This window comes from Oryzias latipes, chromosome 20 (assembly GCF_002234675.1).
Source record: "Oryzias latipes chromosome 20, ASM223467v1".
In the NCBI taxonomy this organism is placed as follows: Eukaryota; Metazoa; Chordata; class Actinopteri; order Beloniformes; family Adrianichthyidae; genus Oryzias; species Oryzias latipes.
This window is the reverse complement of record NC_019878.2, coordinates 994,128-1,007,093: the sequence shown is the minus strand read 5'-3', so window position 1 is coordinate 1,007,093 and position 12,966 is coordinate 994,128. Positions and strand designations below refer to the sequence as shown.

Below are 12,966 nucleotides of genomic sequence, written 5' to 3'. Positions count from 1 at the left end.
CCATTCTCTTTCCAACTTACGGGTTTCTTGTTTAAGAGAACGAGTTTCAGCGTTAAACCACGGTGCTACTCGGTTTTGTCTGACGAACTTAGGTTTCAAGGGGGCAACAACTTGGAGTGTACTCCTGAGGGCTTGTAAGGCATCATTAACAAAGTGGTCATTTATATTAGGACTGATACTATGGGAGCTGGTCTCAGAGTATTTTCTCAGAATATCACTAAGTACTGGCTGAACTGTGAGTTTAAACTCAGACACAGAACGGTCAGTTAAGGTTCTTCTAAGTTGTTTCTTATTCACTGGGGCAGAAGGATGTTCTAATCTAAACTGGAAGGTAATCAGGAAGTGATCAGAAATGATGGGGTTAAGAGGAAGGACACTCAGCTGGCTGATCTCTAAACCATGGGTTAGAACAAGATCCAGGGTGTGCTTATGACAGTGAGTGGGTTCATTCACACTTTGGGTGAAACCAACATCATCTAATAAAGCTGCAAAAGCCTTTCCTAGACAGTCACTGGGGTCATCAACATGAATATTAAAATCCCCTAATATTATAGTTTGATCAGAATCTAAGACAATAGTCGATAGGAAGTCGGAAAACTCAGTTAAAAATTCTGAATATGGGCCGGGGGGGGGCGATAAATAATTATGAGTAAAACAGGTTTTGGAGTTTTCCTGTTTGGGTGATTTATAGACAATATGATGTTTTCAAATGAATTATAAACATTTTTAACTTTAGGGCTGAGAAGTAAGCTAGACTGTGATATTACTGCCAAACCACCTCCTTTCCCTGAAATCCTGGATTTCTGATAGTTAGCATAAGTGGGGGGGGTTGCTTCATTCAATCTAACATAGTCATCCTGATGGAGCCAAGTTTCTTTCAAGGCTAGAAGACTGAGGTTGTTATCAGTAATTAACTCGTTGACTAAGAGGGACTTGGAGGAAATGGATCGAATGTTTAATAAACCGCATTTAATGACATAATTCTGCTTGTGAGAACTGCTGTCTGTCACTTTAAGGTTTCTATGACGCGCTCCTTTCATTTGTCTTTCAGCACATAAGCTAAAGCTAGGACCTGCTTGACTTTCCCTGCATGGGTTTTGCACCAGCACTAACCCTAAGGGAGGCTCAGAGGAGCGTTTTACACTGCTGCTCTGCGCCCGGGTCTCGTCTCTGGGTTGTCAGGTTAACAGACTAAGGCTAGCAGAAATGTTTCTAGAAAGAAGAGCGGCACCGTCCAGAGTAGGATGGACGCCGTCCATTCCAGTTGGCTCATGCTCTCTGCATGAGACCGGGCTTCCCTCAAAACGCTCCCCAAAAGACTCTCCTGTCCTTCTAAAACTTTTGAAAAACACATTGCTTCATTTATTTATGTATGGCAGCAGGCCAGACGTTATTAGAAAAGTGTTTCAGTTAGAAAAATGACTTGGACCAAACTCTGGGATGTTTGGCTAAACTGTTGACCTCTGATTTCATCAAGAAGATTTAAAAACTGTTTGATGTGTGTTCGTTGTGGTTTAAGACATTTAACAGGGAAGACTCATTGTACGCTGAGACGCTGTCACTTTAACCCAATGCATCATGGGAGATGTATTGCAAAACGCAGAAAGACAAGCGTCTCTGAGCTTTATTGTTTTGTTCACTTGTTCCACGGTCTGACACCGGATTCTGTGGAAAGCTACACCGCTAAAGACGAGCTTTAGCTGGTATTTTTGTTGGAACTGAGAGACTTTATGAGCAGAATCAGAACAAGGAAGTTTAGACTTTAAACACTTCTGATTGGTCAGACTGATGACATGTGATTAAGACTCCAAGAATGATTGGTGGAGAAATTTAAATCACGGTACCGTCATTCTGATCAAAGTGTCTTTAATTGAATCAAATAAACAAAGAAAAAAGTATTTTATGATCTTTCATATTTCTAACTACTCAGTGTTTTATCAGGGCCTGTTTGGATGAACACAGAGCTGATATCCTGGAGATGGAAAATCTTTTTAGATCAGGGAAAATAGGCAAGGCAAGGCAAGGCAAGTTTATTTGTATAGCACAATTCGTACACAAAGTAATTCAAGGTGCTTCACAAAACAGAAAAGTGCATTAAAATCACAATACATCATAGAAATAATCAACATAAAATTTACTTTAAAAGAAAAGGAAGAAAAAAAAAAGATTTAAAAAGAAAGGAAGGAAAGAAAGGTGCAGATAGGACCTTTCAGTCATATACACGGCTAAACAGAAATGTTTTAAGTCTAGATTTGAACATGAACACAGAAGAGGCCTGTCTTACGCCTTCAGGGAGGCTGTTCCAGATTTTAGCTGCAGAATATTGAAACGCTGATTCCCCTTGTTAAAATAGGTAATTTCCTGCGGCACACCGGTTGAAAAACACTGGAGTAGGTGAAGGTTTGGCTGCTTTTAAAAGAGTTCAGTGGTTACAGTTCCATCTAGAAGATTATGTTTGTCATTTCTGTTTTCAGTTTGGTCACAGTTGACGTGTTGTCTATAATAATAGCAGATGACTCGTGCAGATTTTGGTCACAAATGCTGCCTTCATTCAGCAGCAGTGGCTTGCAGGAACAGCCTTCATGCCATCAGGTTGAGCGTTCATTTCTCATAAAGTATACCGTTCCAGATAAGCGATGGATGCTGGCAGCATGCTTCTTTGAAGGTTTTTTTTGTTGCTTGGCCTGTTAATGTTTATTTGCATGCAGCGGTACTGAATTCAAAAGTCTAACTTGCCTGCAGAAACCAACGACCTATTTTTGGCCCGTGTTCATGCTGCTTCTGATTGTTCAGGCCATTCTGTGACCTTTAACACATGCTTGAAACGTACAAAACAGACCAAGTGAGGCTTTTCCACTTCATCAATCCCCTGCCTTTGTCATGGCAAAAACAATCCTTTTAGAGGAATGGATGTGTCAAATGCAAAAGTTAAACTCATCCCTTATAAGCTCCAATAAAGTCCCACTCCAACTATATTTTATGTATTGTAAAACTGTTCCCAGTCATTTTTTAAATTAGGATTATGTCGTTTTTAGCTCAAATCAAAAAGCCTGGGTCATTTTTTACGACATTTTCTGCACATCAGCAGTAGCTCATTAGAGATTTGCTTTTGGGTTTTGGGCGCGACTGTTGGCGCGAAAGTTAGTTTAGCTAATTTCCCAGAATGCCTTTGTTTATAATCTCTCCCGCTAGCGACAAGTGGCTCACCAGCCCAAGCTAAGATTTGTGTAGCAAAAACATGGCGAGCAATATCAGAGCTATCCAGCCGCACAGTTTAGAGCTAGACGGGGAAAATGAAGACGTTAATGGATCTATCTGTTTGTCTGCAAGTGGAGGACTGAGAGACAGAGCGGAGAAAGCGAGACTTTGGCCCACCCATGGCAGTAGCCGTGTCACAAGTCCAAGCTTTAATCGTGCGATTTTCTTCTGCTGCTGAGATAATGCAATTAAACTAAAGGAACACCCAGAAACACACTTTAAATATTAAATACTTTAATATATGTCCTCCAGCATGAGAAAATGCGACAAGAATGTGTTAAAAACACCATTTTCATTGGTGGGTCTTTAACTGAAACTTGACTCATGCTGCTGGTCAACTGGAGGATTTTCTGTACACCAAAGAATTGAGGCTTTTGCTGAAGCAGATTTAAATAAAAGCCTCCAAATCAGACCTACACAATTGACCTGACATTGAGATGATCGTGTGCAGTCGGCTGATGGCTTCAATAGTGTTGACAGTTTTTCATCTGGATTGTCTTTCATACTTAGACTCCTGGTGTCAGAGGCAGCTTTCTTCTGAGCTTTATGGCTACGTCTTTGCTTCCATAGTGAACTATCTAAGGAAACAAACTGGTTCAGAACAAAAAGTAATCAGTCAACTCTGGCCTTTTTAAGCTAATTTCAAGGATGTCTTATGACAGTGCTTTCATGCTCTCCACAGATACAGGCTCTTAAATGCGTATAAATGCTGCTGGAGTGAACCACCTGCAAAGCTGATTAGTCATTCTTTAGAAAGGAAAGAGCGTCTACTTCATTAAAGGAGAAGCAGCAATGCCTTCCACATGCAGCCGTCGACTCCTGTTTTTGGAGAAAAGCCTCCTTTGCTTCAAATCAGATTATGTGGGTTTACTGAGACCCTGGAAGTCTGTTCCAGAACTGTGGAGCATAGAAGCTGAATGCAGCCCCTTCATGTTCAGTTTTGACTCTAGGAACTGACAAAAGACCAGATCCAGATAACCCGGACAGGTCTAGCTGGTACATGCTGGGTCAGGAGGTCAGTCGTGTATTTTGGTGTTAAACCTTTGAAAGCCTTATGAACCAATAACAAACTTTTAAGTCTATCCTCTGGCAGACATGCAACCAGTGGCAAAACCTCAGAACTGGACTGATGTGGTCTACTTCTGGTCCTTGATTGAACCCGAGAAGCAGGAACTAGTCTCTCCTGGTCCTGATCGGACATTTCTGGCCTGGTTGGTTTTTAGATGAATAGATTGAAGCTCTGTAGATTGGAGATGACCCCAAAGACAATAACCTCAGTTTAATATTGTTTAACTGAAGTAAGTTATGACACATCCACTCATTAATGTCGTCAATGCATTTACCAAGAGCCTGTACAGGGCCTCAGTCTCCTGGTGTCACTGAAACAGCTATCTGTGTGCCATGGTAACTAACGTTGTTGTTCTTTATCACTTGGGCCACTGGGGGGCATGTGGCCCCCGGATGGAGCCTTGGAGAACTCCACATATAATTTCTGTGAGCTCAGATGCCAAGTTAGTTGACAGAAAATATTTACTGTTTTTCAAGTACATTTTGAATCAGTTCAGCACTGACCCAGTGAGACCCACCCAGCTTTCCAGTGGTTTGAGCAATTAAGCATGGTCAGCTGTTTCAAACACAGCAATGAGATCCAATAAAACTAGCACAGACATATTTCCACTGTATTAGAATCACTGTATTTAACACTGTATCATAACGTTTCTTTGGTGAAAGCCGTGTTGTGGTGCTGGAGGACATCATAGCAGCTGACGGGACTGATCTATTCACAGTCCAGAGTTTTGCAGAGTTCTGACGTGTAGGTTTAGGAGAACCAGACTGTTAACACTTTCTAATTGTCTCTCAGGGCCAAAGCTGATTCCCGCAGTCTTGGTGTGTGTGTGAGTGTTTGGGTGGGGGTGCATGTCGGAACCTGGCCGGTGCCTCAGTCGGGCAGTGACAGATGGACGTGTAGATTTACTGCTAACGCTCTGATTGGATAAGCTGGGTAACTCTTGACGGATGGCTCATGTGGCTGTATATTTTTATCCAAAGGGTGCGTGCACTGCAGATGTAATTGGCTCCATGAGCAACACTTTCATTTGAGAATTCATGTTTAGTTAATAAGAAATGTTGTTTCCAAGCCTTCATTCATGTTCTGCCAAGCTGGGCTGACTTTTCCAAAGGAGCAGTGTGAGTAAATCTGGGATTGTGCCATGAGTCCATGCTGAAGAAGGAGAACTGCAGAGTTTTCTGCACACCGAGGCTCAGTTCTTTGCTTCCATGGAGCTGAACTTACTTCGAAGCAGAACTTCATCAATATTTCTACAGAAATTCTTAAAGCTTTTTGGTTTGGTTCGACAGCTTCGTCGCTCATTTTTAGTGCAGTCGCTGCACTCGACGCTTTCTACGGCATTGAAAATGTCTTTGCTATGTCTTGCCTCTGGTATGTAGACAGTAGACTGCTTCATTGCCTCAGTTTCTAGTTCCAGCTGCCAGGCTGATGCCACAGGATTCACAGAGGAGTTCATGAGCTCCTGATGATATCATTAAGAAGCAAAACTCTGCATTAAAGCTGTGATGTTTAAGTTGGCCTAGTTAGTAATAAAACAGAGAGCGAGTGTGATTCCAACAGCAGCCATTTCTCAGAGTAACCAGTGTGAACCCACCTGACTGCGAATGTGCTCTCATCTCATCTCTCATCTCTCTCTCTCTCATCTGTCTGCGCCTCCATCTGTCTGCGCCTCCATCTGTCTGCGCCTCCTCCGACAGCCTCAGCATACGGACTCCGCCTGTCCTGAAGCCAGCCCGGCTTCTCGTGCCGCTCTTGGATCTCCAGTGCCGGCCGGCCGGCCTCCCTGACCCTTGTGTGGAAATGGGATCAGAGCAGGAAGGCTCCAGGTTTCTCCTTCAACTTAAGGAGAGTGGAAATGGTAGCAATACTGCAGTGAAGCACTTTCAGCTGGAACCAAGTCAGTAATGTGACGTTCCCACTGGGACCGGAAACACTCACTCAAGCAACCACTTCCAATAAAAAGTCGATTTAAACGTGCGTAAACACCCTTTTGGGGCTTCCGCGTTCAAAACTCTGGCCTTCACATGTCGCTACCACGGAGCCCTCAAGGTGCCAGTGGTTAAAAAAAATCTGATAAACCGCATACTAAACCGTGCCCATGGATTTTATTATTTTTCTATTATATATAATATTTTATTATTATTTTTCCAAATGTCGCAGTGTCGTGCACGCACATACATTGCATGTGCGTGTCTCTGAGCAGAGCAGCCGGACTTGTTGCTTCATGTTTGGAGGCACAGGACGGGGCTTTGTCACGGTGTGCACTCCGGGGGAGGCTTCGGATCCTAATCCTACCCCTTCTTCCAGGTCAATTGGGTCAAGAATAAAGCACTGGCCGCACAGATTAAAAACACTATAAGCGAACAAGCACTTAATAATAATCATAACAACAATAAAAGCCTGTTCAGGAGATCATCTCGCTCTTTGCTGCAGCTTTGTGTGTTTACAACAGAACTCAATATTTCTTCTTCTATGGTCGTACTGTAATTTGTCTAGACCAAATGCTCAGCCCCCCAAACACGGCCTGATGATGACATAACACTATTTGATTGGCTGTACTTAAGTCCGATGACGTGATTGGTGGGCTGGGGGGCTCCCTACGCCACAGTCCGTTTTCAGGCTCTCTGTACATGGAAACTGAACTCATTTTCAAAGTGAAACCAGTATAACTTTGACCAATCAGGGACCTGAATTTGGTAGTGACGCATGGATGGTTTGCCTTTTAATTCACGGAAGTGTCAAGCATTTGGAAGTAGATCATGGAGAAGACATGAATAGTTCTGGTTTGTGCCTGGACTTTCATATATTGGAATAGAGCTGTGATTAAAAAAAGGCTGGATTAAGATTCACCAGATCTCTCCCAACTGCAGATACATGCGGTTGTTTTGGGTAGCAACATTCAAGTGTGAACACCGTATGCTGAAGGCATATCCAAAAACCTGCGTTGTTTTATTATTGAATGCAATAGTGCAAAAGTGAAACGGATATTTCTGTGTGTAATAATTCCACACATTGAAACATATCAAGCCAATTTGATGAACATCTTTTGTAAGGAAAACTTACAATTCAGCCTGTCAAAAATAATCAACACTTCAAAAGCAGGACGAGCCACGAAAGACTGCTGCTAAACAAGCTGGTGCCTCACAGACTGAACAGAAAAGTGAGAGGAAGACAAAGACTGGAGCGAAAAGGTCCCCCAGGATAACAATAACCCTGCATGACGGTCAGTAGAATCTGTTCCAGCATTTGGCAGGGAATCCTAAGGAGGGGGCTGAGGCTGGAGTCAGATAAATAGGCTGAAAACATCCTTTTGATTGATCGAATCAGATTTTAGGATTTTCTCAGACAGCAGATTATTTGGTTTTCTCATCTTTAGGCCATCATCATTAAATGTACATGAAATTAAGGTTTATATGCAATGACTTTACTAAAAAAATGTTTTTGAACACACTGGTCAAGAACATTAAAGTATTGCATGATGTTTATCACATGCTGCGGCGATGCATCCATCAGAAGGTTAACAAAATCCTGACTTTTTGACAGATGACATATTAAGGAATACAGTAGCGGTTTTAAGCACAGGCCATACGGGCAATTACTCAGGGTGCAAATTTAAAGGGGGCGGCAGCTCAGTGCTTGTAGAAACAAAATCTGCTCCTCCCTTGGTTTACTATTATATCACAGAGTTTGTAACGGCCTGGAACTGTGAATTGGACCCCCTGCTGCACGCTCCTGTCTTTGAGATAATGCCGCAAATGTGGCTGAAGAAAAAGGGGAGGGGCACCGAGGAGCGCAGCCGCGATTGGGCAACACCTGGATCATGGCGTGCATTTAGATGACTCAGCTCATGCTATGTCATTCTTTATGAACTATTGTAGACATTTCCATGACGTGTCTTTATTTTCCATATAAAATGTATTTTCTTTGTCTGTCTGTGGTTTAGTTGGTGTCAGTATTTGACATGAAGAAAGCCGTTAATGCAGGAAAACAGCTGCAATTTATGAGATCAGAAATAAACACACACAGAAATGAACTTATTCCTAAAAGTGATGCAGAAGTCCAGCTCTAACAAAACGACAAAAGAGCAAAGAAAACGGAATATTTTCATTTGTCATGTATTACCATTCCAAGCTTTGTTTTCTTCTGCAGTTTGTTCCTTATTTGTATAATTTTGACAGAATGGAGAGTAAAATATTAAACGTTATATAATATTATTCCTGGTTTTATAAATACATTTTGAAAGTTTAAAAATGTTAAACGTTTAGCTTTAGTGTGTTCAATAAATGTTTATCTTGTCCGGCTGGCGACTTAAAGCGTGTTTTGGATTTAGCCCCCTGTAAGACTGAGTTTGACCCCCCCTGCAGTAAAATGGATAACATGGATGTCTGTGTAAAATGGGCACATGAAGATAGGGAACACAAAAGAATGTCGTCAAATTGTGTGTGTGTGTGTGTGGGGGGGGGGGGTAAGTCAGTGTAGAACCGCCCCTGCAGGAATAGAACCAGCAGAAAGAACAATGTCAAGGATATTTTGATGCTATAATTACGTTTTAAAGTTTTCCTCATTTACATGGCAGCTTCGTTAAAGCGTGTCATGCACCGACACGCGCACACGCACGCAGTTCATGAAATGCGCGTTCTCGTTGGATCGGGTTTAATTTTCCAGATTCTTCGTGTTTGCTGTCATCACGTTCATATCCAGAAAGATTGCATCGATGTTCTTTGACACCGATCCTCACAACGATCACTGCCCCCCGTCAACGCGCGCTGAGGCTGTCCGCGCGCGCGCCTGGCGTCACGCGCCTCTCCCCCTCCGCGCGCAGCTGAGCCGCGCGGATCAGACGGTCGGAGCAGCGCCGGCAGAGCGGCTGTCCGCGCGCAGCAGAGCCGTCATGAGCCGCTCCGGGGTCGGCGCGTCTGCGGGGGAGGCGGCGGCGGGTTAGGGGGGGGGACACGCCCGGTGTGCTGTGCTGACTCCTGTCGCTCTCCGCCCGCATCATGCTGTACTTTCAGTTGGTGATCATGGCTGGGACCGTCATGCTGGCCTACTACTTCGAGTACACGGACACCTTCGCCGTGCACGTGCAGGGCTTCTTCTGCTACGACAGCACCTACACCAAGCCGTACCTGGGCCCGGAGGACAGCAGCGCCGTACCGCCCCTGCTGCTGTACGCCGCCGTGGCCGGCCTGCCCACGCTGCTGGTGAGTGGCGCTCGATCCCGCGGCACAACTTCCTCTGCTGTCAGCCGAGATGGACATGCCTGCTGCGGCTGCGGGAAACCGGCTGCACGTGCGGGGGCAGAACCACGCAGAGGGGAGCGTCTCCCCACATGCGCATGCATGCATGCATTCATTCATTCATTCATTCATTCATTCATTCATTCATTCATCCATCCATCCATTCATTCATTCATTCATTCATTCATTCATTCATTCATTCATTCATTCATTCATTCATCCATCCATCCATGTAGTGCGGTGATGCTCTGGAGTCACTTCAATGAAGACAGCTTAACTCTAGCAGACACGGGTCAGTTCAGGAGGAAGACCTGCAGCTCTGAACTTTAGATCCTCACTGCAGACACAAGAACTAAGAAGGAGAATCAATGCTGCAAAGACAGAGAGAAATGTTCTGGACTGATATGCATTCAAAAAGATTCACATTTAGGAAAGATGTTTAGTTAAGGTGACAGGAACACTGAGACTTTTTCCAGGCTTCTTCATCAATTCAGATTTAATGGTGAATCAAACGAATACGACTGATTTTCTCAAATAAGCAGCATGAAACTGAAGCTGCAGCTGGTATTTCATTAAAGCTCCAGAGCCTCTCATGTGGCTTTCAGTGACAAAAGTCTGACCCCGTGACACCAGGTGACGACGTTTTATTAGTACCAAAGGTGTCAGGAATCTAGCAATACACAACAAACACCCAGAATGGTTGAAAAGCTGCTGGATTTTTGGAATGATTTCAAACTGAGGTGGAAAAGAGCTATTTGGAAGTTTATAATTATAATTTAAAAAGTAATATGCAATACTCAATACTAATGCAATATGCAATTCAGGCTTGAAATATAAAATAACATTTTAATTTAAACTAAAATTCACAATTCAATTGGACAATTTTGAGAAAAAAATCTTAAATAAAAAGAAAATAATTGTAATTTAAATTATCATGTTTTTATGTCAGAATTGAAATGACAATGCATTCTGGAATTTACTAGATTAGGACATTTCATACATGGTTTGCTTTAAATTCTTTTTAACGTAACTTCAAATCTATTGCTTTGTGAGATGCTGTTTTTGTTTCAGAATTCAAATGAAATTACCAAACAGCGCCCCCTGCTGTAATGCATTGTCATTTGCATAGCATTGCGCTTTATGTGTGTCAAAATACAAACTTATGCAAACTGTCAGACTCTCATCAGGGCGGAGCCTACATCCTTCATAAATCAGTTAAATCCCGCCTCCAACTTCCTTCCAACTTCAGCCGATTAAAATTATGAAAGACTCAACTGACCAATGGAATTATTTGGCGTTGTAGGTTAGAGAAGAGAATGCGCTAATGCTAATGTGGGTCACCTGGTACCGGGTCTCACACACACAAAAAAAACAAATAAATAGAATAACAGGTTATTTCACTTGTTTGTTTTCTGGTCCAGAAGGAAGTTTTATTTTGACAAAACTCCTGGATTCCGTTCACCACATCCGTCTTTGTCCCGTGACTTAAAGCTGGTTCTCTGCTAAGTTAGGAGCCCAAAGCGGAAAAGCTAACAAAAGTCAATCAATGATACATATGTAGAAAGTTCCTCTGGGGACGACAGAGTCATTGAGGAAACCCAAGCAGAGTCTTCAACTTCACTGAAACATAAAGCTTCTGTTTACTGACAAAACGTCCAGAGAGCATCAATGCACACTCGCAGAGACTGCTTTTGCAGAGTTGCAGAATCGGACAGCTTTTACTAAATGGTGAATGTCCTATAGTGAATGTAGTGCACTATGTAATGAGTGGAGGAGGAAAAATGTGAAGAAAACCTCGGCCTTCCTCTCCATCTTCCACCAACTACTGCAATTCTCATCCGGACCCTGTAGGGCAACAGTGCTGCTGGTGGTCATTGTTAACCCGGGACAGGACTTATCCAGTTGTAAAGTTCCGTTCAGGATTTGGATGAGGGGTTTGGCGCTGGCATATGGAAGCTCTGGATTGCGCCCCCTTGTGGTTAAATCTTCCTCCTGGTGCTTCCAAAAGCTTCACAAACCCATTTCAAGGCTCAAAGCGGCCCTGATAAATCAGCTGGAGTGCTGTTCATAAAACTATGAACAGAACGTTGAGTGGTGTGGAGGTGGTTGGAGGATCCATGTCATCAGCTGGAGCTGGGTCCCTGTTTGTCAATGCTACCAGGGAACGGCAGAGCTCTTGAAGCAGCCTTCTGCTGACCAGCTGCATGTAGATGCTGGTTCTACTCCTCAGCAGGACTGGCATGGCATCATCTACGTGATCCAACTCTAGAACTTGTTCCTGTTACCCTTGTTGTGTCCCAATCCATGATGTGATTTTTCATTTTGCAGTGGTATGGCTTTGCCTTTTTTCTCCTCTTGATTATAGAAGTCTGTCTTTTTTCTTTTCACTGTCACTTTTATCCCTTTTTCATGTAATAATCCTATGTTTAGTAGGTTATTCCACAGGTCTTGCACTATTTTGTATTTCTTTTCTTGTTCTATGTTCTCCGTTGAATAAACCCGGACTTCTCTGAGTTTTCTGTGGTGTGTGGTTGCCGTGTTAATGTTGTGTTGTGTTGTTGTGTTGTTAATGCTTCTAGTTTCTTTGCAGCTGCTGTTCTCCACCTTCTTGTACTGTTTTTTTTCTTTGATTCTTGTTTTCTTCCTGTTGTCTTGCTCTTGTTTGTGGCCCTTCGTAGGTCCTTGCAGTGTTCCAGTGTGGTAGGTCTGTCTGTCCTCCGCCTGTCTGTCCTGTGATGACACCGCTCCGTTCATACGATGTCCTGACAACTGACAGATTGTGTGCAATGGGGTGTCCTAATGACTGTAGCAGTCCTGCTCTGTGGGTGTGTGTTTTCTATATTTATGCTGCTGTCCTCTTTGTGTTGATCTTCATGTCTTTGAAGGTTTTTGTGTTTTCTGTTCCCTCCTTGTGGGGAAACGAATGTTTGCTGCACAGACTGTTAATGATCAGTAGGTTCTTGTTTTTGTCCTTGGTGTTTTTTTCTTGATATGTTCTGCACATATCTTTTCTGTAGTGAGTCTGCATTGTTGGTTTAGAGCTGTTGTGGTTGTTTTGTTAATGGCAGATAGAGCATCTCTTTTAGTCTATGAGGGCTTTTGAAACAGAAACAGGTGGATTTTCCTACAAACTGTAAATGCAGATGTGTGTGTCTTTTGGGTTTTGTAATATTTTTTGAGTTTTTCTGAGATTCTGTAATCATTTAGTGTGAATTCTGCTGTGGTTTTGATGAATAGTGAGATGAAATCATGTGAGATGAAGATTTTATCCTTTCAACTGTTATACTTTTGAGTTTAGGGGTTTTGCAGTATCTACTGCCCTGCTTGTCTCTGTGGAATCTGCAGAGAAGCCTCTGTCTGATTAGTGTTTCCATTGTAGTTTTTTGTGTTACTGTGTAGTAA

At 42.9% G+C, this 12,966-nt stretch overlaps 1 protein-coding gene across 6 annotated transcripts in view; it reads left to right on the top strand.

Moving 5' to 3' along the window:
- Positions 1–8,852: 8,852 nt before the first annotated feature.
- Positions 8,853–12,966, top strand: part of plppr5 (phospholipid phosphatase related 5) — a 45,878-nt gene continuing 41,764 nt past the window's right edge. For 2 of the 6 annotated variants that reach the window (XR_002872350.1, XM_023950171.1), the window contains exon 1: positions 9,046–9,528. Coding sequence is in view for 4 of the 6 variants with exons in the window: in XM_023950171.1 (XP_023805939.1) it covers positions 9,325–9,528 (204 nt within the window). In the remaining 2 variants the exon portion in view is untranslated. Of the gene's footprint in view, positions 9,529–12,966 lie in introns of all 6 variants that reach the window. The other 4 variants (XM_023950173.1, XM_023950170.1, XM_023950172.1 and 1 more) reach the window with 4 other exon arrangements.